Source organism: Chelonia mydas, chromosome 1, assembly GCF_015237465.2.
Source record: "Chelonia mydas isolate rCheMyd1 chromosome 1, rCheMyd1.pri.v2, whole genome shotgun sequence".
Lineage (NCBI taxonomy): Eukaryota > Metazoa > Chordata > Testudines > Cheloniidae > Chelonia > Chelonia mydas.
In genome coordinates, this window is record NC_057849.1 from 263,970,978 (window position 1) to 263,998,756 (window position 27,779).

General features: G+C 41.1%; 2 protein-coding genes across 13 annotated transcripts in view; one reads left to right on the forward strand and one right to left on the reverse strand.

Moving 5' to 3' along the window:
• Positions 1–1,072, reverse strand: part of APAF1 (apoptotic peptidase activating factor 1) — an 88,285-nt gene extending 87,213 nt beyond the window's left edge. For 4 of the 8 annotated variants that reach the window (XR_005223156.2, XM_043545534.1, XM_037884523.2 and 1 more), the window contains exon 1: positions 774–1,072. The gene's annotated coding sequence lies outside the window, so the exon portion shown is untranslated. The remainder of the gene's footprint in view (positions 1–773) is intronic. The other 4 variants (XM_037884506.2, XM_043545530.1, XM_037884515.2 and 1 more) reach the window with 3 other exon arrangements.
• A 68-nt stretch (positions 1,073–1,140) lies between these two features.
• Positions 1,141–27,318, forward strand: LOC102941525 (IKBKB interacting protein). Of its 5 annotated transcripts, none has more exons than XM_043545566.1 (5): positions 1,151–1,274; positions 1,660–1,789; positions 5,685–5,911; positions 8,962–9,079; positions 25,068–27,318. In XM_043545566.1, exons 3-5 carry the CDS (start codon positions 5,724–5,726, stop codon positions 25,821–25,823), a joined length of 1,062 nt encoding a protein of 353 aa, XP_043401501.1. In that variant the 5' UTR covers positions 1,151–1,274; positions 1,660–1,789; positions 5,685–5,723; the 3' UTR covers positions 25,824–27,318. The 5 variants fall into 5 exon arrangements, with proteins under 5 accessions (XP_037740471.1, XP_037740465.1, XP_043401501.1 ...); XM_043545558.1 differs by lacking the exon at positions 25,068–27,318 and adding an exon at positions 12,439–13,766; XM_043545553.1 differs by lacking the exon at positions 25,068–27,318 and adding an exon at positions 12,439–13,766 and having other exon boundaries at positions 1,160–1,274; positions 1,757–1,789.
• Positions 27,319–27,779: the final 461 nt, after the last annotated feature.

The window sequence follows — 27,779 nt, forward strand, 5'->3', positions numbered from 1 at the left end:
TCTTGCAAATGATTACTACCGCAAGGGTTCATTACATACAGGATGAAGTAGAGCTCCAAGTAAAATAAAACTCAGACTGAAAAAAATATCCAGGCAAGAAAAACTCTCTCCACAATAGAAACAGAATTCAAATGCATATCCAGACACGCACTAACGATTCATGTGAGAGAATTTACAAAGAGAACAACAACCGCTATGTCATCTCCACGTAACAGATCAGCCCGCAGAAAATGAAGGCTTCAGCTTGAAGAGTGCCTATTAATAGCGCCCTCCCGCGTCCACCCCCAAAACCACAAAGGCAAGTTCCCGGGCACAGTTCGGCAACCCCCCCCCGCGAAGCACGCGCCAGGTGCCCCGACCTCAGCGAACTCAAGGGGCGCCCGGCCACGGCAGAAGCTCCGCCCCGTTGGCTCCGGCAACCGAGAGGGTCTGACGCTCCCTACAGGGAAGTCGTGGAAATACGGAAATGAACCCGGCCCGACAACTTTCCCCGAGGGTCGCTCCCATCCGCCGGGCCCGCGACGGGGGCCACACGCGTCCCTGGGCGCCCGGCGGGCGTCACGCTGACCGCCAGGCTAAGGCGCCAACGGGAAAATGAAGCTCGTCGGCTCACTTCACACCCCCCGCCCCACAAACACTCGCAGCCAGAGCGGCAGCACGCGGGGAGGCAGAGACCCCTCCCCCGGGGGCAGAGTCCGCTGCACCCCCGCGAGGCCCCACCATCCCCCCGGGCCCCTCCCCCGTCCCCAGGCCAGGCGTGGGCGCGCGGTTACCTGGCGGGGCAGGGTCTCGGGGAGGCTGTCGCCGGCTCGAGACAACAGTTTCGGAAGCCGGACGGGGCAAGCACGGCGCCGCCAGCCCGGGGAGAGGCGCCCCAGAACCAGCGGCCACTTCCTCCTTCCGAGGGGCTGGGAGGCCCGGACTGGCAGAGCAGCCTGCCAGGCGCCTCCCAATCCCAAGCAGCGGGCAGCACTCAGCCCCCGACGGGCGGCCGCGCCCCTCAGACCGCCCCCCCCCGCGCCCAGGACCTCGGAACAAAGCGGCAGGCTCCACCCCTATCCCTAGCCGCTGGGGGCTCGCGCGGGCGCAGACGCGCCCAGTGCCATAGCCGAGAGCGCGAGCGGCGGGCACGCGCCTGACGTGGCGCGCCCGGGGCTGCGGAGAGCCGCAACCGCCGCCGGGGGCGCGTGCCCAGGACAGCAGTTTGTTTGAGCCGGACTGTCCCGCGCCCGGCTCTCCCGAGCCAGAGGATAACGGGGATCCGGGAGATCGGGGTACGGCGGAAGGGAGCGGTGGGGACGAGTCCGGGGGGACTGGGCGGTGAGGGCGCTCGAAGGGAGGAGGAGATCGGGGTGGGGGCACGGGACGGCGGGGGGTGGCCTTGTGGGGCCAAGGGGGAGCTGGGGGAAGGAGGGATGGGCTGTGATGGGAGAGCCCAGTGGGGTGTCGCGGGATTGCTGGGGTGGCCGTTGGTGACTGCGGGGCATCGTTCAGTAGAAGAGCCTCCGCCGGGGAATGGCTTTGTGGGGCTGATGGTTTCCCCCCCGGCGTTACCGTGAGGCCGTCGCTATCCTTAAAGCCGGGGGGTGGGTTTTGTCTTAAAAGATGTTGTCGCTTTTCACTTCCCTTCCGAAATTCCGTTTGGTTCGAATTCTCCAGGGCTCTGCCCGGGCTCTGCCCAAAGCGACTTTGTACAAGTTTAAAGAAAATCGGTTCTGACATATTTGTGCAGAGCGAGGGGATTTTTTTTCTTCATGCTCCACATGCTCAGACGCTTCTTTGCATTTGTGTAACTCACAAACATTTATTTTAAGCTTCATATTTCTGATGGACTTAGTCCTTAAGAAGTACCGAACGACTCAAGTAAATATCTGTATAGCTGTAGAATGTTTATATTTATTTATGGATGTGGATTTCGGTCTCAGTCCTGCAAAGAGAAATTTGCAGAGCCCCATTGACTTCATTTTGGGCCCTGTAGCGGTGCAGTGGTGGACTCCAGGCACACAGCTCTCTGGACAGGATGGGAGCTGTAGGTATAAACACACTTGGAGGGGATAGCCCTATGATAAATTGCAAAACTATGTAATTAAATGTATTTATCATGCATCTTTGCCCACTTCACTTGCTTTTCCCCCACTAGTCCATTTCCCTTGGATTTATTCTTATATTCCAAACTGCTTCAGACAATTTTTTTCTCTCAACTTGCCAGATAATCCTTTTCTTCTCCCCAGGCATGAAATTGTCTCCTAAAAAATAACCCCAAGCCAAACTCCATGATTGATATGAGTCAGTTCTAGGTCATTTGCTGAGTTTTTCTAGATTTAAAAGTGTGACTGTTTTAATACGTCATGATCCTGAAAGTCTAGAAACATGAGTTTTGTTGCATTGGAAAGTTGAGATTGTCAGCTTCCTGCCTGAACCCAATGAGGCTTGCCTTTAGCCCCCCAAAAGATCTGAGATATTGGACTTTAAAAAGGTGACTTATTTCTAAACCAATGTTTTAAATAAACAGTCGCACAAAGGGAAATGAAGAATTAAACTCTCATCTGCTACTAGCTACTACACTACTAATAGCTTCTCATTGGAAAAAGAAAAACAGTCCAGTTCTAGGGGAATGACTCAAAAAATACAGAAAATATGGAAATATTAATGCACCAGTTATATACCCAGAAAAATGGAGAACAAATAGATATTTGGTTACCATTTATTTGATACTTCAAAATACATCCACCTGCAGAAAAAACAAGTGCACCCTGTCCAATTTTTTTTTTGACTGTCTGGTCTGTTAAATGTATAATTCACTCAATTTAATAAAATAATTAGAAACAATAAGTCACAGATGAAATGATGCTCATTTTGTAATATGGTAAAGTGTCACACCCTGTTAAATAGAGACATAACTATGGGTGTGCAGAGTTTCCTTTCCCCAACAAAAATGGGCTGCAGTGCAGCTAGGGGCCACTGGACCCAGCAGAGTCCAGCTCACACATAGAAGACACTACTGGGGGGAGGGAGCTAGAGGGTTCCTGGCAGCTGCAGTTGCCAGCATGCCCTGCGGGACGGAGAGGGCAGCATACAGAAAACTCTTTGCAAGCCTGGGATCAAGCATCAGGCTGTTTCTCCCTCTGGATCCCTGTGCTCGGGGATGGACAGATGGCTGGGCTCTGGGGGGGAAGGAGATGCGAGTATCTGGGCTCTTACATCGGCGTGGGGGGCTCCACTAGTGTGTCTCTGCAGCTCCTATGCGGCAGAGGGGCCAGGGGGCTCCGTGCACTGCCTGTGACTGCAGACCCCGCCCCGCAGCTCCCATTGGCTGCAGTTCTTGACAATGGGAGCTGCATGGCTGGTGCTTCTCGCAGGAGCAGTGTGCGGAGCCCCCAGACCCCTCCACTGCCTAAGAGCTGCAGGGACGCGGAGCCGGGTAGGGAGCCCCTGCCAGCCCTGACAACCCTCCCACCAAGCACCAGCAGGGGTCCCACTCCCGGGCCGTGCACTGTGGCCCGCCCCAGCCCCAGAGGGGGTCCTGGGTCACACGCTGCTGCCTGCCCCTCTCTCCCCACCAGCACCAGTGCGGGGCCCGGGCCAGCACCCATGGCGCCCCTGGACCGCCCCCACCCCCAGAGCACCTGTGGCTCCCCCGCCCAAGTTTTACTTTGGGGTAAATAGTAAACGTCATCGACAGGTCACGGGCTGTGAATTTTTGTTTACTGTCCGTGACCTGTCCATGACTTTTACTAAAAATACCCGTGCCTAAAATGTAGCCGTAATGATGATTCAAGCAGGCTGCAGATATTCTTAAGGGGCCAGTTGCACTTGCTTACAGCTTAAAAACCCCAGGTGTTCCTTTCACAGGCTAAAAATCCCTTTAGCCTGGGTCTAGCACTTCCCCCCAGGTCAGTCCTTGTTCCTCCTGTATTTCCCAGAGTCTCTTTGGTGCAGGGCGTCAGTGAAGAACCATGATGATGTCACTCCCCTGCCTTAAATAACTTTTGCATATGGCAGGAACCCTTTGTCTCAAAGCTTGGTTCCCATGCCAGACAGCGGTAAAACACTGGTATTCTAAGATGGAGTCCAGTACCAGGTGACCTGGTTACATGCCCCTGTAGTGCCACAGAAACCATTGCTTGGAGGCCATTTTAGCATCCTCAGGAGGACATCCCCTCTCCCCACCCCACCCCAGGAGATAAGCTTCTTCTAAGGCCTATTGTTTTCCCCTAATGGCTCATCAACCTAAATGGGCCCTTCCTAGCCAGCCATCTAGACCAGGGGTTCTCAGATTGGGGGTTGGGACCCCTCAGGGGGTCGCAAGGTTATTACATGGGGGGTCGCGAGCTGCCAGCCTCCACCCCAAACCCCACTTTGATTCCAGCATTTATAATGGTGTTAAATATACAAAAAAGTGTTTTTTAATTTATAAGGGGGGTTGCACTCAGAGGCATGCTATGTGAAAGTGGTCACCAGTACAAAGTTGGAGAACCACTGATCTAGACTGAGCATCTTTTGCCTAGCTGGCGTTCCCCAGGTGTAAACACATTTGTAATACAGATAGTAAATATTCCTAACTTCAGATACAAAAATGATACATGCATACAAATGGGATAATCATATTCAGTAAATCATATCCTTTCCAATGATATCTCACATGACCTATCTTGCATAAAATACATTATCATTATGTCTTAATCATATCATAATAATATTACTGTGAAGAATATGAGGTGCAGTGTTACACTGGGCTCTCGGGGGGAGAGGTTGTGGGTATCTGGCCCCCTGGCTGGGCCAGATACCGGGGGGAGGGGGCAGAGAAACAGGAACTGGGTGTCATAGGGGTTTCTTTAACTCTCTGCTCCTGGGGGAATTTTTGTGTGTGTCTGTATTGTTACAGACATACTTGCTGACAGGTATTTTGAAATAAATTACCAAAATAATTGAAACTGGTGTGATTATGTAGTGTTATTTTGACAAATAAAATTTGCACAATTATAAAATATTGTATGCAGAATTTTTAAATTTTTGGCACAGAATTCTCCCAGGACTATACAGTAAATAATGAACCTGGCTTTATGGGTGGACATATTTAAAAAGTTATAATAGAAATATTCCTAAATTAGACTCCAAGATGATTCACAATCCCATATTTTCTATGTCTTAAATGTGTATTCTCCCCTTTTGCTGTGTGAAAGACTCAAAGTATAGTAAAGCAACAGATTAGCTGATCAAACATGTGAAATAGTGAAACTGATTAAACAGTGCTGTCTTAAAAAAAATAAAATGTCTTCTAATCTCTTTTATGTACAGTAATCTTAAGAACATCTTGAAAACTCTAGATGCCTATGCAGCCTGAAGGAGTTAAAAGTTTTCCTGGACAATTGCCATCAGCTTATGTAGAACCCAAGTTTTCATTTTTTTTAAAAGAAATTAAATCTATAGTCTTAGTGCTATGGAAAATTAGACAATTTCTGCTATTCTGAAAGTATGGAAGGGGATAGCTATGTAATGGAAAAACGAATAGTTATCGTGACATTTTCTTGAAAATGATTAATGTAACTGAATAAACATCGATGTGGTAGACATCAACAGCAAGCAGTTAATTTTTAGTGCAATTACCTAATTGCATATTTTGGGAAGTCTCTGTGTTAACTTGGAAGGGACTAAACATAACTCATTTTGCTTTCTTCTGCTAGATCTCTGGTTGGTTTCTGTTTCCTAAAGTCTTTCTTAAAATGTCCGACATGAAGCAAAGAAAGAAAGCTGTTCCTTCACCAAAGCACAACGAAGATCCACAAAAGCAGAGCAATTATGGAACGATCTCAGGTCCCAGGAGCAGCAGCAATAGTCAGAATTCCTTTTGGATAGACTCACGGACAGTCTTAAACCTGCTTTGCCTTGTTGCTTGTCTACTGCTCACCTGGTAAGTGATCCTCTAAAGGTAACTGGATACAGTCAGTTTCACACTTTCAATTTTAGTCTTTCTGGTTTCCTCCATGTCATATACAATGGAATCCACTATATACGACATTAGTAGAATAGTGTTCAGTTCTGGTGTTCACAGTTTAAAAAAGATGTTGACAAAATGGAAGGAGCTCACAAAAGAGCCACCAGAATGATTAGAGGTCTGGAAAACCTGTCTTACAGTGGGAGACTACAGAAACTCAATCTATTATCTTAACAAAGAGAAGGTTAGGAGGTTACTTGATCATGATCTCTAAGTACCTACACAGGGATAAGATTTCCAATAGTGCAGGGTTCTTTAAGCTAGCAGGCAAAGACATAAAATATCCAATGGTAGGAAGGCAAAGCTGGAAATTTGGCTTAGAAATAAGGCACTATTTTATTTTATTTTATTTACATTGAAGATAATTAATCATTGGAATAACTTATCTAAGGATGTGGTGGATTCATCACCATTTGAATTCTTTAAATCAAAATTGGATGTCTTTCTAATAGATACGTTCTAGCTACACCAAAAATTTTAGGCCCTAAAGTCTATGGGTGAAAGACTTGCCCCAGTGAAGTCTATTGCAAAATTCCCATTTACTTCACTGGGACAAGAATTTCACCCAATGAATGACTGAGTAGTCACAGGACTGTCTAGATTAGAAGAATAAAAATTGCATAATTTTGGTTCTCCTTAAACTGTCCCACATCTGGGATAGGTATAGATTACAATTTCTTAGTTTTTGCTCCAGACCTCAGTCTCAACAGTCGATTATTACAGATGCTCTGGAGTTCTCACTTTAATTGCTGTTCATTATCGTAACAAATAAAGAATTATAAAATGTATGTGAGAGAAAATATTCTTCTACATAAGTTGATTCCAAAAAGAGTATACCTGGACAGTCTGCATTATCCCCATCTTGATTTGGGATTGATAAACTTTCAGCAAATTAACCTTCTTTCACTACCATCTTAGGGCCCTCTCTGTTGTCTCCCATTTCATCCTGGTTCAGCTATAGTGGTGCTGCTTGCCTACATGTCCCCATCTGCAATCTCACAAACAGCCTACAGCATGTAAGTCACTACCAGCAATGCCTGTGTGAGAGCTGCAACCAGCCAGCCACACCTTGGCTCTTACGAGCCTTGGGTATAGTACAGAGTGACCCCAATATACTTCGAGTCTTAGATTTCCCCCCACGAATATATGTTCTGTACTGTCCAGCCCTCTCCTGGGCAATACAAGTATGTTAAGTCTGTTTAAGATGAAAATATGATATTTTATTATTTTAAATAGTTTGTCAGATACTTCAATTTAAACACATTGGATTAGGTAAAACAGTAATGAAGTAGATAAAACAGTAAAACAAGTTTATTAACTACAAAGAGAGAGATTTTAAGTGAATCCAAGTAATGAAGCATAAAAGTCAGAAGTGGTTACAAGAAAAATAAAAAACACAACTGATGCCCAGCTTAACAAACTAGGTTAAATTCAAAGCAAAGTTTTTCTCACCACGTGCCCTCAACAGTCTTACTGGCCAAACTTCTTAGGCCAGGATACCTTCTTCTCTTTAATGGCTGCTTCCTTTGTCCCTTCTTGTGCTGTGAATCGAGAGAGAGAGAGGAGGGGGTCCCTTTGTGGCATTTATTTCTCCTTTTCATAGTGTCAGTCCTCCTGGAAAATACTTCCAGCTGAGATTCATGAGACAGAGGCTTGGCCTTCACTACAGACTTGTCAGTATAACTACGTTGCTCAGGGTGCAACGCAGTTATACCAACGTAACCCCCCATGTAGACAGCACTGTGTCGATGGGAGGGCTTCTCCTGTCAACAAAGCTACCACCTCTCAGGAAGGTAGAGTTCCTGTGCTGACAGGAGAAGCTCTCCCTTTGGCATAGATAGTGTCTGCACTATGGCCTATATCAGCACAGCTGCAGTGCTGTATGTGATAACAAGCCCAGAGTGCATATGTAAGGATAATCCCTGCTGATTTTCCCACCTGTTTATACTCCCTTTGTCTCCCTTCCTGCTTGATGACTCTGTTTACTGCTTAAATGCTAATTAAGCAGAGCACATATTCTTTTGTTTGAGACAGACCTGTTTGCCAGCTTCTGCTGTGGTTTGGACATTTGTCAATAACATTATACAGGAAAATAGTATAAACGATGTTGTCACACATTTTATCAGGATTACATTGACCAGCACATTATGAGTTTTCAGATACCTCACAAAACTCCTTTGTACTAAGATTATTACAACAGTGTGTAGGGTGTGGACATGGGTACATTCTGTCAAACCCGCTTTATTACTATATGTTTAAGTTGTTGACAGAACTGGCAACCCTGAAACCTACCAAAAAAGATAATTTTAACTACATTTTTTGTTGTTTAAAATAAATGTAATGCTTGAGAGAGGTGCTGGACTGACAGCCTGGAGAATAAAGTCTATTTCTCCACAGAACAGGTACATCACAGGCAGCAGCAATACAAACTTTCCCACAACACAATAGCAATGGCTAAAATTAAGGCAAAATTAGAACTAGCTTGGCCCTTCCTAATTCAGAGCTCCCACATATGGTTGTGAGAAGTCTGGGAAGAAAGGCCAAATTATCTTGTTTTGTTTAACTTGGCCTTCTAATCAGGTAACCATTTAAAAAAGTAATTTTCACTAAGGGCTTCCTTTACCATGAAGGTACTTTTTGTCCCACATATGTACATTAGGTCACAATGAAGCAGTTATGTAGGTTTGTCATAGCTAATTGAGTAGAACACACACGTATACACACTCTCTCTCACTTTAAATGCAAATTATTATTTTTTGTCTATTTCCTTATTTTGGTAGTCTATAATTTCAATATGAAGACAGGCCAAACTAATTAAATAAGCCCGGCTCTTTTCTAAGGCTCTGATCATGCAAGGAGCTGTGTGAAGGTAGAATCCTACACTCATGTGGTGCTCCTTGCAGGATCAAGGCCTAAAACATTTAATGCATACCAATTATATTCACTAATTTTTTCATGATTTGCAGGTTCCTATTTCAGCAGTCAGGCCAACTTGCTCACGTGGAAAAAAAGTATAATTTATTACAGCTGGAAACTGGAAAATGCCAGGATATGGAAAATAAAGTTAACTTAATTTCTGAAAAGGTAATCATTGGAATTTTAATTTGAGAACTTATATTGAACATTAGCTAAAATGTATTAATTCATATTGACTTAGTCAAAGTTAACAAATGTGTTTTGAGATTATGGACATTTTTAGATAACCAGAATTACAATTTTATATCTCTGAAATTAGACCATTTAAAAATGTTTATTCAGTCATCTAATTGGGAGTTAATGGGACATCTGGTTGGCCATCAGATCTGGCTTCTGTTCTGTTCTAAACTCATAAGACTATGTTGCTTAATATCACTTATGTAAGTAAAAGCATGCCGACAGGTGGATGCTTATAAAGAGATACTAACATTGCTAAGGAAATTCTGCCGTCATTGATGTCAACTGCATAACTCCTATCAACTTCAGTAAGGCCAGTATTTCACCTTGTGCGAAATAGCTACTTGAAAATGTTTCCCTTTACTTATATTTTTGTTTTTCATTGTTGATCTCTTCAGGACCTTCAATACTATTTTCATGTGTAATTTCATAGCAATAAAGTGCTGAATTTTTTTTAATGTCTAGAATATGTATGACATCATTCACCAGATGATTATAATCTTAAAGTATGTCAAATTTGGGGCTTAAATTTGTGCATCCATTAACCATGCAAATTAAGTAACTGGATCCTAATGTTTCTTTTCCAGAAACTTAAGTCCTCCCTTGAATTCATATGGCTCAATTTAGAAGTTTAATTCTCAATATAGTTCAGCTACATATTGTTTTAAAGAAATTTGGTAGAAATTCTTGTATGGTAAATTGGTCTTGCTCCCACTTCAGTCTATGTCTTCTATACTGCTAATTTAAAATCTTAAAACTGCTTGTCCAGGCTGATTCCCCACTCTGACACTGTGAGTGCAGAAGGTGGGGGCCCGCAAGGATTAAAAAAATTAATACTGGCCGCTCCAGGCTTGTATTAAACTCCCAAGGTTACAGCTTCTCTCTGACCTTGGATGCATAGATGCTACCACCACCCAAGTGCAAAAAAAAACCCTTGAAATCAGAAAGGTGCATTTGGGAATTCCTTCCTGTGGGGGGTACCCTCAAGCCCTTTCACACATACACCCACACACCCGGGAAAAGCTGAGAAAGAAAACAAAGGAAATTAGCTGTTGCCCCAGCTAATTAAACAACATATGCACAAACCTCTTAGGAGGCCAAATATCTAATCCTGTTCTTAAAAAAAGGTAAATTTTATTAAAAACAAAAAGAAAGAAAATACATCTGGAACTTAGGCTTTTGCTAGATTTAAAGAACCCACTTACAAAAATTAAACATCACCTTCTTGAGGTCCAGCGAAGGTTACAAACAAGCAAAACAAAAACATTTGGGGTTAGCACAGAGGAGTCCACAAGCCACTAAGAAATAAACAGAAATAAACCTAATCGCATCTTCCTAGACATTCCTTAATTTACTTATATATCTGGGGTTTCAGATAAGCAATCTCTAGGTATGATCTGATGGTTTTTCATACCTGGCTTTCAGCTTCTCAGAGCATAACTGCTCCCTGTTCCCCTCTTTCCCGGAGAAGCACAACACACAGACAAAGGGAAGTTTTTTCCCAATTTTTAAAAGTTTTAGCCCTCCTATTGGCCCTTTTGGTAAGGTGCCCTCTCCTTTCCTTTTACCTGTGGGCTGGTTAACCCTTTACAAGTAGAGAACAACCACCAAGAGGGATTCCATAGCCAACTGGCTGGCTGCGTGTCCACAAAAGGGAGCTATCTCCCCTCTCATTTATCACATTGCTGATTTGCAGCAATGTGTTCTTTTCCTTTCATAGTGTTGTGTTGTCTGTTAGAAAAGTTAGTTTTACTCCAAGATCATTTCCTGTATGGTAGAGATGATGATGAAAGCATAGCAAACCAAGTGCCTATAGTGCCATTTTAGCATTGATCTTATAATGTTGACAGTCAAATAGGATGCAATTTGAATCTCTGTACACTTCAGTCTAGAGAGCTGACTGCAAACTTGGAATTCCCTCTTGTGTGCAGGATGGATAAAAATCAATGATTTTTTAAAAATGGGTTTTTTAATTTAAATTGGATTATTTTATTTTGTTTTTTTAAATTATAGTAAGTTTTTCTTTTTAAAAAATTAACCTGTTTAAAATTAAATCTGAATTTAATATGAAATACGTTAGGCCTAACCTTATAATCTTTTATAACATTTAAATAAAAATAAACATGCTAAATCCATGAGCCTCTATCAAAAACTTTGAGTTAAAAACTGCTTTTCTGTATAAAGAGAGTCAGGAAAAACATCTAACTTTTGACGTCAAGTTTATAAATATATCACAATAGGTAATGTACTGTATTAAGGGCTTGTTTGTGTAATAAAAATAAAATTTGTATGCTGTTGTGTGTTCAGTTAAATTCCAGTTACCATCCTAATGCAGCTTGAAAGAAATCATGGGTACAAAATTCTTTATCTAGATAAATAAGCACCATTTTCTAACACACTAAAAGTTTAGAATTAATAAGAATCTGAAAATACTAAGCTGCATAATTGCTTAAATAAATATATATGCTTATAGTGCACCTCCTTGGTAGCAAAAAGATGCTCCCTTTCCAGCTTCATTTGTGCTCTTCAATTGATCAAAGAGTATTACAAAGCTCTCCTGTACTCCCTGACTGAAATTGTGGAACCCATTGAAGTCAGTGGCAAAATTCACCCTGTCTTCGGCCTGAATTTAGTGTGTTGTTTTCTTAGTGCTCACATCTCCTGCTAGCTCACACAGTGAAGAACCACTAATATGTAACCCAGTGTCCAGTTCCCTATATGGTAGTGCATTGTGGAGACACTAGACTGGTGATCTAGCCCTGTATCATTTGGTCTTCTGGTAATACTCTTAATTGTATGATTTAATTCTAGGTCGCGATATTTTATTTGTATTTTGAAGGTATTTGATCTAAGTTTTTTGCTCAATATTTTTACAGCAATAAGTTATGGCAGTTCATTTTTTATAAATAGAAACTGAGGTCAAGGTGACTTGAATTTAATAACTCTGGTTCTAAGTAACAAATTGACTAGAGTTACTCATTCCTAAATAACAATACATGTGTGAAAACTGCCCTAGAAATTCTCTTTATAGCTTTCACATGCCAGAATAAATTGGAACAATAATATTTTAAACATAAATTATTAAACTAAATAGGAAGATTGGAAATGTGTATCAAGTCAATAAAGTGCTCAATTTTTTTATATGTCTAGAATATGTATGACATCATGGGCTTTCTCCAAGAGACTGACTGAGCCTTATGTATATATTGTACTCCCAGTTGTATAAATATAAGTGCTCTTCCAGTCTAATATTAAGTAGACATGGACATTGTTTTGTGTTACAAATGCAGCTTGAGTCTTCCGAAAGTATCCTGCAGGAAGCTACCTCATCCATCTCTATGATGACCCATTTTGAGCAGGAAGTGTCCACTCTCCGTAACATCATACAGGACATTCAGAACAGTGAGCAGACGTTCTCTGAAAAGACGCAAAGCATTAATGAGACATTCCAAAATGTCATGGACTCCTGGAAAAGAAGCCTGGATGAAATGAATGCAAACACTAATAGTTTAAAATCTGAAGCAAAGTTCATACATACTGAAGTTACGACCCATATAAATACTGCTGATCAAAATATGAAGTCTCTTTCAGAAAGATTAAAAGATTTAGAAGACAGTACAATAAGAAATATTAAAACATTAAAAAGACAGGAAGAAGATGAGCTTTCTAGACTTGAACAGCAGCTGGAGTTGGATACAAAGACAGTTGAAAAATTAGAAGAAGAACAGAATATCTTGTTAGCTAGAGACATAGATTTGAGTCAGAAGCTTACAGACTATGAACCGAAAATTGAGGAATGCAAGACCCACTTACCAACAATTGAAAATGCCATTCAGTCCATTCTTAGAGTATCAAGTGAGCTGATAGGTATAGAGAAAAAAATGGAAGACTTGACAGTACAGATGTTTACTATGGAAGATGAGATGCTAAAAACAGTGTCAAATATAATGGAAATGCAAAAGGTTCTTGAAAGCATGCAGTATGACAACAGCATATTAAAACTGCAAAATGAAATAATTGTTTTAAAAGAAAAAGTATATGACATTACAGTATCTTCAAATACAAGAGAAGTAGTACCTTTAGAATACAATCTAGAAAATGAACAGAGTGAGGGTGATGATCAGTGAATTCAGGCTCATTTTAATTTATGTATATTACTTGACAATATGGACAATATTTATAGCTCAGTTATGTTAATGTGTTTATAAACAAACATAACCAAACACCACTAGTCCAACAAACTTTTAAAATAGCAGGGGTCTTGTCATTGCTTTTTATTAACATTGGATCAGACCTTACATGCCTAAACTATACTAGAGAGAAAAAAAAGCAAATGTAATGGGGGAACAGACAGACTCTTTTTCATGTATTTTATAATGATTATCTTGAATGTCCATGAAGTTCTTTTTCATTAAAATGAAATTTGAACCAAAGTATTTAGATGCAAGAACATCTGGATGTTAAATCAGAATTTTAAGCACAAAATTCTGTATTTAAATTTATATTCATTCATTTTTTCTAATTATAGCTTTTTGCAAAGTTATATTTCATGCTTCTGTATTAGCTACATTATAATATATGAAAAACTAAAAACCTGTTTCTGAGCAGGTTCTATGAATTGTAGTCTGATTCTAACATACCATACTGACTATAACAAACAACAGTTTCATATATTTGGTTCCATTTAATAAAATTAGATCACAATTTACACCTCTTTTGTGGGGACAAAAGTCTGTTCTTGGTTAATGTAATGGAATTATTCCAGATTTACACTGGTGTACTGAGAGCAGAGAATTTGACCAGGAGTCCATCCATATTATTCCATACAGGAGATCCTAGTAGTGTACACACGTGCCCCCAAAAGAGCTGTAATTGTGATCAATTTTACTTACTGGAATAATCCAAAAGTTTTCTTCTGATGTCAGTTTAAATTCAGAAAGCACTGTCGTTACAAGGACCCTTAGATTTTGGGTCTGCACCTAACTATGTTACGGTTTTCTCTACTGCCAATAATTGTAATATTTATTAGGGCTGTTGATTTAGTCGCAATTAACTCACGCAATTAACTCAAAAAAATTAATCGCAATTTAAAAAATTAATCGTGATTAATCACAGTTTTACTCACACTGTTAAAGAATAGAATACCAATTGAAATTTATTAAATATTTTGGATGTTCTCCTATCATTTCTAAATATATTGATTTCAATTACAACACAATATACAAAGTTGATAGTGCTCACTTTATATTATTACTTTTTATTACAAATATTTGTACTGTAAAAATGGCAAACAAAATAAATAGTATTTTTCAGTTCACTTCATACAAGTACCATAGTACAATCTCTTTATTGTGTAAATGCAACTTACAAATGTAGATTTTTTTTTGTTACATAACTACACTCAAAAATAAAACAATGTAAAACTTTAGAGTCTACAGCTCCACTCAGTCCTACATCTTGTTCAGCCAATTGCTCAGACAAACAAGTTTGTTTACATTTATGGGAGATAATGCTGCCCGCTTCTTGTTCACAGTGTCACCTGAAAGTGAGAACAGGCATTCGCATGGCACTTTTGTAGGCGGCATTGCAAGGTATTTACGTGCCAGTTACGCTAAACATTCCTATGCCTCTTCATGCTTCGGCCACCATTCCAGATGACATGCTTCTGTGCTGATGATGCTCATTTAAAAAAATAATGCATTAATTAAATTTTACTGAACTCCTTGGGGGAGAATTGTATGTCTCCTACTCTGTTTTACCCACATTCTGCCATATATTTCATGTTATAGCATTCTCGGATAATGACCCAGCACGTGCTGTTCATTTTAAAAACACTTTCACTGCAGATTTGACAAAACGCAAAGAAGGTACTAATGTGACATTTCTAAAGATCGCTACATCACTCGACCCAAGGTTTAAGAATCTGAAGTGCCTTCTAATATCTGAGATGGACATGGTGTGGAGCATGCTTTCAGAAGTCTTAAGGGTACGCCTACAGTATGAAATGATTCTATTTGAATTTTCGGAAGCTATTTTATACATTCGGTCTTCTGTGTCCCCATCAAAGCGGGTGAATTCGGCAGATTGCATCCACAGTACCAAGGCTAGCATTGAATGTCGGAGCGGTGCACTCTGGGTAGCTATCCCACAGTTCCTGTAGTCCCCGCGGCCCATTGGAATTCTGGGTTAATTTCCCAATGCATGATGGGGCAAAAACATTCTTGCGGGTGTTTTTGGGTGTGTGTCATCAGAAACCTACGTCAGACAATCGTTTTGCGCCTTTTTGGCATACTGCTTTCAGCAGACGGTGCACTGCTGCTCTCCTGCTACTATGAATCCACGTCTCATTTTCTCTCATCTTCCTGTGTAATCTCTACTATCTACTCTTTCTCTTCCTCATCAAACGCTTCTGCTGCCAACTCTGCTCGTCTACCGTGAACCGAACAGCACAACTTCCACTGCCAACTCTGCTCTCCCGCTATTGCCACACTTCCGAGCTTCTCCATGTTATCTGTCCTGGGCTCCCACCTCCGTGAAAGCCACAGAAGACAACCATTTTCCGCCTTTGTTCGGCTACCATGAACCGAACAGCACAGCTTCCACTACCACTCTGCTCTCCTACATTTTGCGCCCTTTTTTCAGGATTACTTGTGCAGGCGCCATAGCCATGGAGCCCGATCAAATCTCCGCTGCAGTTTTGACCATTGTAAATAGCTTGCGCATTATCCAGCAGTATGTGCAGTACCTGCAAAACTGGACAAGGAAGCGACAACAGTGCGATTATTATACTGAGGAGGACATGGACACAGAAGGCATGGCATGTGGCGATTGGGAGGTCCTCGTGGTGTTGGGCCAGGTTCATGCCATGGAACGCCGATTCTGGGCCCGGGAAACAAGCACAGACTGGTGAGACCGCATAGTGTTGCAGGTATGGGATGATTCCCAGTGGCTGAGAAACTTTCGTATGCGTAGGGCCACTTTCATGGAACTTTGTGACTTGCTGTCCCCTGCCCTGGAAGCGCAAAGACACCAAAATGAGAGCAGCCCTCACAGTTGAGAAGCAAGTGGCCATAGCCCTATGGAAGCTTGCAACGCCCGACAGCTACCAGTCAGTCGGGAATGAGTTTGGAGTGGGGAAATCTACTGTGGGGGCTGCTGTGCTGCAAGTAGCTAATGCAATCATTGACCAGCTGCTATCAAAGTGACTTTGGGAAATGTGCAGACCATTGTGGATGGCTTTAATGCGCTGGGCTTCCCTAACTGCGGCGGGGCGATAGACGGAACGCATATCCCTATCTTGGCCCCGGAACACCAGGGCGGCCAGTACATAAACCGCAAGGGGTACTTTTCCATGGTGCTGCAAGGACTGGTGGATCACAAGGGGCGTTTCACTGACATCAACGTGGGATGGCCGGGAAAGGTGCATGATGCTCACATCTTCAGGAACTCTGGTCTGTTTGAACAGCTGCAGGAAGGAACTTACTTCCCAGACCAGAAAATTACTGTTGGGGATATTGAAATGCCTATAGTTATCCTCGGGGACCCAACTTACCCCTTAATGCCATGGTTCATGAGGCCATACACAGGCACCCTGGACCGTAGTAAGGAGCAGTTCAACTATAGGCTGAGCAAGTGCAGAATGGTGGTAGAATGTGTGTTTGGACGTTTGAAAGCGCGCTGGCGCAGTTTACTGAGTCGGTTAGATCTCAGCACAACCAATATTCCAATTGTAATTGCTGCTTGTTGTGTGCTTTACAATATCTGTGAGAGTAAGGGGGAGACATTTATGGTGGGGTGGGAGGTTGAGGCAACTCGCCTGGTGGCCAGTTTCACACAGCCAGATAACAGGGCGATTAGAAGAGCGCAGCAGGGCACGCAGCACATCAGAGAAGCTTTGAAAGCCAGTTTCATGACTGGTCAGGGTAGGGTGTGACAGTTGTGTTTGTTTCTCTTAAAGTTACCCGCCACCTATATATATATATGAAAGGAAATAAAGTCACAGTTGTTTAAAAAACGTTCTTTATTATTTGTTGCACAAAACATTGAGAGAAATCGGAAGCTAGATGGGGGAGGGGGGGTATTGGGTTAGGGGGGTGGAGGAGGAGGGAAGGACAAGTCCAGAAACCAAATCAAAATTTAGGATATGCCAGCTTTCTGCTGCTTGTGCAAACCTCTGGGGTTGACTGTGTGAGTCCCAGCAGCCTCCTCCCTCCCCCTCCGTGTTCTTGGGCATCTGGTGAGAAGGCTATGGAACTTGGGGAGGAGGGAGGGCGGTTATTCAGGGGCTGCAGCCTTTCCCGCATTAGATCCACCATACAGCGGAGCATGTCAGTTTGCTTCCCCATGAGCTTGACCATAGCATCCTGCCTGCTGTCATCGTGCACGTCCCTCCTCTCTTCGTATTCATGTAACGCTTTATGCAACTCCGCAATTGTTTGCCTCCACGCATTCAGTTGGGCCCTATCAGTGCGGGAGGACTGCATAAGCTCGGCAAACATGTCGTCCTGAGTTTGGTTTTTCCTCCTTCTAATCTGGACCAGCCTCTGGGACGGAGTAGATAGGGGCTGCGTTGAAACATTTGCACCTGCTGCGGGAGGAAAAAAAGGGAGGGTAATATTTTAAAAGATACATTTTAGAGAACCGAGGGGTCACTGTTTCTCAGTGAAACAGGCAGTTCATAGTACACAGCACATGTTCTTTCTGTACAAGGTCTCATTTTGCCTCTTATACTGAAGTGCCTGCCAGTTTGGTGTGAGTAAGCCATCACATGCGGCCAGGCAACAGAATTCAGCTTGCAGGCAGCCTGCGGGCTCTCTGGGATGATCGCTTCACACAACACCCTCCCTCCCCACACACACACACCCCGCGGGACTCCGATGAGGCTCTGAGCAGGGATGAGCCCTTTAAACTAAACGTGAACAGCCCAGCACGGCTGGGTTTCCCCCCCTCCCCACAACACATGGCTCCGATCAATCTCTCTCTCACCAGAAGTGCCTTCTCCAGGGTCATGGTCCGGGAGCATGCTTTGGGAGTGGGGGGAGGCTACTGGCTCCAGCGTTAAGAATAGTTCCTGACTAGGGGGGGAAACAGATTCCCCACTTGTGCACTGTCCTCCTCCTCCTCTTCGTCCTTCAAAAACTCACCCTCCTTGCTCCGTGCTACTCCCCCCTTGTAGGTGTCCAAGGACAGTGGTGGGATAGTGGTGGCGTCACCCCCCATAATTGCATGCAGCTCACGGTAGAAGCAGCATGTATGGGGCTGTGACCCAGAGCACCCGTGTCCGTCCCCCCCCCCCATGGCTTTTTGGTATGCTTGTCTGAGCAACTTGATTTTTGTATGACACTGCTCTGTGTCCCTGGAGTAGCCTCTTTCCGTCATGGCCCCGGAGACTTTAGCGTACGTATTTGCGTTTCTTTTTTTTGGAACGTAGTTCTGCCATAACAGATTTGTCTCCCCAACATGCAATGAGATACAGTACCTCCCGTTCGGACCATGCTGGAGCTCCTCTGCGAATCCGGGACTGCGTGGTCTCTTGTGATGATGATGTCTGCATGGTTGCCTGTGATGGTGGACTGTACTGATGGTCACTTGTGTTGATGGTGACCAAACAGGAAATTCAAAAGTTCCCGGGGCTTTTACTGCCTACCTGGCTAGTGCATCGGAGTTCAGAGTGTTGTCCAGAGCGGTCACAGGGAAGCATTCTGGGATAGCTCCCAGAGGCCAATATCGTCAAATTGCGTCCACAGTACCTGTAACCCGGAACTGCGATCTTGATTTTAGCGCTACTCCACTTGCCGAGGTGGAGTACAGAAATCAGAGTAAAGAGCCTTTTAAATCGAAAAAACTGGTTTGGTCGTGTGGACGGAATCAGCTTTATTTTGGGGTAACTCGGCTAATTCCGAAATAACCGCATACTGTAGACCAGGACTTAAAAGAGCAACACTCCGTGCAAAAACTACAGAACCCGAACCACCAAAAAAGAAAATCAACTTTTCTGCTGGGGGCATCTGACTCAGATGATAAAAATGAACATGCATCAGTCCACACTGCTTTGGATTGTTATCGAGCAGAACCGGTTATCAGCATGGACACATGTCCTCTGGAACGGTGGTTGAAACATGAAGGGACATATGAATCTTTAGTGCATCTGGCACATACATATTTTGCAATGCCAGCTACAACAGTGCCAGGCGAACGCCTGTTTTCACTTTCAGGTGATATTGTAAACAAGAAGTGGGCAGCATTATCTCCTGCAACTGTAAACAAACTTGTTTGTCTTAGTGACTGGCTAAACAAGAAGGAGGACTGAGTGGACTTGTAGGCACTAAAATTTTACATTGTTTTATTTTTGAATGCAGTAAGTTTTTGTACATAATTCTACCTTTGTAAGTTCAACTTTCCTGATAAAGAGATTGCACTACACTACTTGTTAGGTGAATTGAAAAATGTTTTTTTACAGTGCAAATATTTGTAATCAAATAAATATAAAGCGAGCACTGTACACTTTGTATTCTGTGTTGTAACTGAAATCAATATATTTGAAAATGTAGAAAATATCCAAAACTATTTAAATAAATGGTATTCTATTATTAACAGTGCAATGAATCGCAATTAACTTTTTTAATCGTGTGATTAATGGCGATTAATTTTTTATCACTTGACAGCCCTAATATTTATGCCTCAGTGGAAGTGTGTGTTTGAGAGAGAGGTTAGACATGTACACACTTCACTTCCATTGAAGCATAGATAGTATAATTATTCTCAATGTAGAAAACCCTAATACAGTTAGGTGCTGACCCAAAATCCAAGGGTCCTTGCAAGGACAGTGCTTTGAGTTTAAACTGACAGCAGAATAAGAGAACTTCTGGATTACTGGTAATAAATTATGTATATTTAACACAATTTCTATATGCTGGGCCAGATTCTCCTCTGAACTACATAATGACAAGCACCTTAAACTCAGTAGTATTCCACCAGTATAAATGAGAGAAGAACATGGTCCCTTCTTCTGGTGACAGGTGATCTCTGAAAACGCCAGATTGCAATGCAGAATACCATACCACTTTTGCTAAAATATCCCCCCTCTCCATTGAGATTTTATATGTGTTAATGGATTATACAACAGTTGGTCTTTAAATTTGTCTCTTCTTCCTTTCCTCGGCCACATGCAAGTGGCCTCCTCACTCCACACTTTACTGTTGACATTCTTAATATCATTGTGACAAATTGTGATACCCTTATTCACATTTAATAGCACCATTCTGCATGAATAGTCTCACTGAAGTCTGTAGGACTAGTTGTGGAGTTAAGATGCTTCTCAACCTGAGTACAGCATTACTGTTAGTAACCTTCCATTGTTTCAGTTTCTGTGAGTTTGCTAGCATTTCCTTGTCAGGAAATCCGCCACATCTTCCCCCAGAATCTCCCTTTCCCATTTACACCTGCACAACTCTCTGACTATTTTTGTCACTGATTTTTCCTACCCTTTATTACTTAAATTTATTGCTGAACAATAGGGATCCAACTTTTCATGAAAAACAAAAATTAAAAAGTTAATTCCAAGACATTTATATTTCCTTAATTAATTTTAAAAGAAATTCGTTTGTGCCATCTATTAACCCCTTTTCATGTCAGTATTGCCAGGTTTTAGTCCTTGTGTAAGACAACTGAACTTGGTGCTAATCACACACGGGATCTAACTTCCATTATAAATAAATCATTTTTTTTTAATGGTACACTGGTAGGCCTAAAGAAATTATGTGACTTCCAATGTAAACGGTTGTATTCCAAAGTCAAAACACAATTAATATATAATCTCAGCTACCAGGAGGTGTTTAAGGCAAGACTGTTCAAACTTTGCCCAATCAAGAGCTGCACTTGCAGATTGCTGGAGCCAGAGAGATGTGCCAAAGTTACATGAACAGTGTAGCCACCGTTATTTTCAATGCAGAAATGTAACCTTCACAGATTTATTTAGATCAAACTGGAGAACTGCACACTGGGATTTGTAGCATGTAAAGGCCTCTCTTCTATATTGAAGTTGAGGGCAGCTAGAGGCTGAATTTTAAAACTCAAAGGTATGTCTACACTGCAATTAAACACTTAAGCTGGCCCATGCCAGCTGACTCAGGCTTGCAGGGTTCAGGCTAAAGGGGTGTTTAATTGCAGTGTGGGCATGGGCTGGAGCCCAGGCTCTAGGACCCCAGTATGGGGTAGGGTCCCAGACTGCAATTAAACAGTGCCTTAGCCTGAGCCCCGCAAGCCTGTTTCAACTGGCATGGGCCCACTGCAGGTTTTTAATTGCAGAGTAGACATACCCAAAGTGTTCACTCACTGGGGCTACAAACAACATTTTGGCTACTCCTGATTTAAGACTCGGGATATCCAAAATGATAAAAGAAAAGGAGGACTTGTGGCACCTTAGAGACTAACAAATTTATTTGAGCATAAGCTTTCATGAGCTACAGCTCACTTCATCGGATGCATTCAGTGGAAAATACAGTGGGGAGATTTATATACACAGAGAACATGAAACATGGGTGTTACCGTACACACTGTAAAGAGAGTGATCAGGTAAGGTGAGCTATTACCAGCAGGAGAGCGGGGGGGTGGGGGGGGCGGCGGCGGGAACCTTTTGTAGTGATAATCAAGGTGGGCCATTTCCAGCAGTTGACAAGAACGTCTGAGGAACAGTGGGGGGGAGGTGGGAATAAACATGGGGAAATAGTTTTACTTTGTGTAATGACCCATCCACTCCCAGTCTTTATTCAAGCCTAAGTTAATTGTATCCAGTTTGCAAATTAATTCCAATTCAGCAGTCTCTCGTTGGAGTCTGTTTTTTAAGTTTTTTTGTTGAAGCTATCTAGATTGCTCTTCTCTTGTTTAACATTTTATGGGAAAGAATTTTGGCAATTAAACACAAGTTTTAATACTTTTCATAAGTTTGGTTTTTTCAACTTAGAATTTTCTCTTTCATATAATTATTTTTGGTTAACAAGAGTAAGGACTGAAATCACATTTTCAGCATCTTTAGACTGTAGGTTTGGATCAACCCAAATTCCATTGCAGACTAGAATACATAGTTGACCAGAAAGTAGTGGGCACTGGGTGTTACAGAGTTCTTAGTCTAGTAAACAAAATTTTCGAGTTGCCCGAAAATCTAAAGTCTGAGAATCACAGGCTATACCAAATGATCCTACGTTCACAGAGGATGACCAAGGTTCTTGACTAGAGATGAAATTCTGCCTGCACTGAATCAATACGAGTTTTGCCATTGACTTCCATGAGGCCAGGATTTCACACTAGGCCTTTTCTGTCTGCTAAGTATGAATTTGTGAAAATGAGATAGTAATTACAGCCAGATAAACTAGACTTTTGCCCCAGGAAGAAAAGTACATTAAATAGTTTATTAGGGATGAAGTAGTGTAATACTCACTGGCATGGGTTCACTAAAAATTAACCATGTCCTATAAATCTGATCAATTTAATATAAAGAACCAAAAAAGGGGGTAGGTCAGTCTGTAAATTTCAGTTTTGGGTTTTATCATACAAACAGCTGTTGAACAAGATAATAAATGTGGATATAATTAAAAATAAAGTTAAAAACAACGTCAGCATCAGTGCTAAAAAAGTAAGCTGAATCAAGAAGTAGTTGGCAGACAGAATTATACATGGGGCCCATATCCACTAAAAATCACAATAATGAAATTAGATAAAAATTACAGTATCTAATTTATGATTTTAATTTTTAATTCAATAAAAACCTATTTGAATGTTTTCCTGTGCAATCCAAGTTGCAGAATTTCCAGCTTGCAACAAAATTCAGCTCCGGTGTGCCTCAAATGTAATCATCATTATAACTCATATAACCCCAACAGTGTGCTTTTACAGACAAGGTACATACAAGAACTTACAGACGAGAAAGATAGTCTTAATTTTCAATGTCAGCTCCATAAGGGTATAATAGAAGGTGATGCAAGTTTAAAAACAAAATACTCGTTTGTAGCAGTAATGGGATGTCCGTGCCCTACCTGAAGTATGGTCTTAAGATCAACTTCTATAAATGTTTACTGTTGTCTTCCAATCTGCATTACTCCTTTAGAACAGACACCTTCATTCTTTGTCAGTTAATCAATTTTACATTGCTGTATACACAGTGTTGTGCCATCAACAACTTTCTGTTCCTTCGACAATCTACATAACTTGTACTACAAAATACTAATGCACATGTACTTTAAATATATGCACACAAAGAGCTGCACTGGCAGCTTACTGGAGCCAGAGAGATGTGCCGAAGTTACATGAGCAGTGTAGCCACCATTATTTTCAATGTAGAAATGTAACCTTCACAGATTTATTTAGATCAAACTGGAGAACTACACACTGGGATTTGTGTAATCAAAATAAAATAAAAAAATCAAAAATGCAATCATCCTTTTGTACAACTATAAGCGTTAAGGGGACATAGCTCTTTTTTAAAACCAATACTCCATTGAGCCCATAAATAAGAGTCTGAGATACATGATATCTTGTCCATTTTTACATTTTTGAAAGAGATGGCCAATAGAAAAATTGACATATAGTAAATCACCTTGATAAAGATTCACTATAAAGTGCATATTGTTTCAGTTGCATAATAGATAGCCATTTTCTACTGTTACACTGTAATATTGGGGGGATATATTTTATTACCTTTTTAAAAGACCGATCCCATTTTGATGTATTATTCCCAGGCTGCAAACAGACCAGTCAAGATGCTAGACCATAGACACTAGATTGGTCATTTCCCAAGAAATTTCTGCTCCAACACTTCCTTGTGTTACATGATATCAATTCTGTTCTCTCTTGTCTTCGTTTTGCCTTCTTTCTAATTGTTTCCAAACTTTGCCACTTTTGGAATTAATTTAACTTTATGATTTCACAATTATAAGCAGCATGACATGCTCTGATAGCAACTGGCCTTTTTTCAGCATGAAAAAAAACCAGTGGGAGGAGACCAGAGCATGCCAACTGGATTTCCTCTTGGACTGGAGAACGAAGTCATAGTCTCCAGACTAAAGTATACCTGTTTGTAATCAACATGTCTGCATACTGTATCCTGCCTCACACATAAATGAGGCCGTATCAGGCAGAAGGTTCTCCTCTCTTGTCTCATCCTTGCATGTTTGTCTGAAGAGCAGGAATAGATCTTTTAAAAAAATCTGTTAAGACAAAACCTAAGAGTGGATTGAATCTTCTCTCATTAAGATAACTTTTAGTAAGAGCAGGAAACTGTTTAAACTATGTTTTCCCTCTGAAGGATTTTGCTGAATATAGTTTAAAAATTTGCCCCAAATGAATAATCATTTAAGTTTTCAATTCCAAGTCTTTATATTTTCTGTCTGTTTCTTTTTGTTATGTGAATGTAATAAATACTCAAAAGAATTTTTATGCTGTGTTTGCTCTAGTAAAAACAGCAAAGAGTTCCTTTACAGAAAATTCCTGGATCACAATTAATTATTTTAAGTCAATGTCTTTCTAAAAGATATGCTATAGTTCAAACAGAAGTTATGGGCTTAACGCAGAAATTACTAGGTGAAGTTCTGTGACCCATGCTATGCCGGAGGTTAGAGCAGAAAATCATACTGGTCCCTTCCAGCCTTAAAAAATTATGAATCTATGTTATAACAGTAAAAGAGGATTCTAGTGATGCATATGAGCCTGTTGCCTATACTTACGTGAAAAAACTGAGTTAAAGAGTGGAAGTCTGGGACACATGCATTATTGCAGAAATACTGTTCTCTAAAGATCCAGGTTCATGGATCCATCGCTGTTAATTAAGAAAGATATTTCAGTGAAACTTAACTGTAGTTTTGACCCGAACTTATTAGTTAAAATCGTGCTTATCTTGTGAAATACTTTTATTTGTATCTCCCTCTAGTGTGAAAAGACTCAAGACTTAATGGAACAACTGGAAGCTCTTCAAATAATTTCTCATGTTAAACATCTACAAGAGGGTCTCTACGGCATGAAAACATGGTCTAAGAGCATAATTCAAAAAAAAGAAGAACTGCAGGAGAACTTAACAACTCTTTTTCATGCAGTTGTAAAAGTTGAGCAGAGTACAGCTTCTGTAGCAAAAGATGTATCTCTAAAGATTGCAACAGTAAAAACTGACATAAGACGCATTTCAGGTCTAGTGTCAGATGTGACCTCATTGACTGATTCTCTGCAAGCACTAGAAGATAAAGTAGATAAAGCTGAAAAGAAGACAGTACAAAATATAGGTGATCTACTTACAAGTAGCATTGATCGTACTGCAAAGCTACGAAGTTTTGCCTCTGATAACTCAAAAAGAATTGAACAGATTAAAATCACATTGTCTGACTTGAGAGGTGATTTCAATAAACATTCAGATAGGCTTTTAAATCTGGAAAGTAACAGAGCAAAAGTTCTGAAGACAGTTACTTTTGCAAACGATTTAAAACCCAAGGTGTACAACTTAAAGAAGGACTTTGCCCGTTTGGAACCAATGATAAATGAGCTAACATTAAGAATAGGAAGGTTGGTTGATGATATATTACAAAGAGAGAAAGAAATTGTTTTCTTGAATGAAAAACTGTCCAATTTAACTACAGTTCAGACTGAGATCAAGGATATGAAAGATGAAATAACCAAGATTTTAGATATGAATTAATTACTTTCTGAAACTATAGATTGCCTAAAACGCAGTAGCATTTGAAGAGCGATAATCTAATCAAGGCTTGTACTAAAACACTGAAAGGGAGGTGTAATTTAAAGGCTTCTTTTCAAAGCATACTGAAACAACTTTGGAGGTCAATCCTCCTTTTGAAGAGTGACAAAAGTGCCATTTACATCAGAGGGACCCAGATCAGGTTCTTCATTAGCAAAGCAGGGTTTTTTTTCATGAACTATTTGTTTTGTATAACTAAAGTAGAATATTTTTATATAATTTTAAAAATGTAAACTATGTAATTGCTATTTTTGTTCTTACCTACAAGTTTGCTTTCTTGGCTCAGGTAGGCCTGCAAATTGACAAGTGGGTCTTCAGCCTTCCCTACTGCTTTGAAGTCAGGGATAAAATTGTGGATTCCAGATTCAGGCTTAAACACAAGTTCACAAAACTGCAGCTTCATTTGATGTTCCTCTTAAATAAATACCAACCCCAAGATTTTCCAAAAGTGTCTGGGGTTTCATTTTTATTTTAAATCTATCAGTGTATTATGGATATAGAAAGGAGTAATGGCCAGAAATAGTGTTCTCTCTGAAAAGGGAAGATGGTCAAAAGTTTTCCATGTTAAATGCAAAGTATTATTTTTATCAAACTAAATGGAATCCTTTATTCAGGACTGTAGTCACAACAGAGTGGAGTTCTAGGATTTCTTTCTACAGCAAAGAGAACCCTATGTAGGGACAGTGTCATGAAAGAGGTACTAACCCTAGCAGAGAGCCCTCAGTGCAATGTTTTTGGGTCCCCTGTCTGAGGTGCCTCTGCACTTCATTTGTCCCCTGCATGCACTTGATCTGTAAAGTGCTAGAGTGAAGACCAAAGTTAGCACAGAAGGAGTCGTTGTCTAGGCTCAGAAACATCAGAACAGACCCCATCCAATGTGATATTGCTCTGGTAAGAGAGAAGCATTTATAGAGCCACTGAGATTTGAGAGGGGCAGGTAAGAGATGGAAGAGGTGTGGTGTCCTAAAGACAAGAGAATGCAAATAGATGTGCCAGCAGCGAGAAAATAAAATGCCATGGTAGAAGAACAGCAGTGATTATGAAGGAAATAGATTGAGAGGGGTAAAGTACAGCTGTTGAGAAAATTCTTGTAAGACCACACAGCCAGAAGTCTTAGGGAATGCTAAGGCCCCCAGAACTTTATTGTTTAGCAGTTAGTAAGTGCTAGTTGACTTTTTTTGAAGTTACTATATACGGATGTGTTGAAAATTCCAGTCACTCTCCTCTATCTTTTCATCCTCTTTCCATTGGCTCTGTCTTTTTTATTCCCTGTCCCTTCCCCTCTGGTTGCTCCATCAAGCTTTTTCCTCTTTCACTGGTACCTCCCCACTACTCTGCGTCTCTTATCTTGTCTTCAAATAATAGTCTAAATAAGTTGGTTTATTTTTCCTAAAGTCATACAATAAATTATTTTGAAATAAAGGTTTTCATACTTTGACCCACTCCAATCAAAAGAATTTCATTGCTAGAACTAACACACATAGGATCAAAGCACTTGCTATCTAAAATATCCTTGAAACAACAGGTAAAAATATAAAATACCTGGGTTTGTTTAATTTTGGGGAGTTCTCATCTGTGGATTTCTTGTGCAGCGTTAGGTTCTCTCCTCTATAAAACCAATCATATATGTAGAAATCACCACCTAGTGAAAGCCACTATTCTCGCCTCTGGAGGGCACCAAAGTCTTAAAGGAATTTTAAGATTTTTTAAAAATGTATTTAAGGCAATCACTCTATGAGGAGTCATACCAAAAGAAAAAGGTCATTGCTCCCAACAGGAAATTAAAATTGGATATCTACTACACACATAAGCTGGAGAAAGTTATGTTTGTGAAGATCAAGTAAATTCCTAACAGTCATCAGAAGTGGGGTGCCAGCAGCAAGTGTATAGGGAAACCTG

Coding starts and splice junctions, on each gene's coding strand:
- LOC102941525 (XM_037884537.2), top strand. CDS start 5,724: ATGTCCGACATGAAGCAAAGAAAGAAAGCTGTTCCTTCACCAAAGCAC. Junction 5,912..8,961: donor GCTTGTCTACTGCTCACCTG/GTAAGTGATCCT, acceptor CATGATTTGCAG/GTTCCTATTTCAGCAGTCAG. Junction 9,080..12,438: donor TTAACTTAATTTCTGAAAAG/GTAATCATTGGA, acceptor TTACAAATGCAG/CTTGAGTCTTCCGAAAGTAT.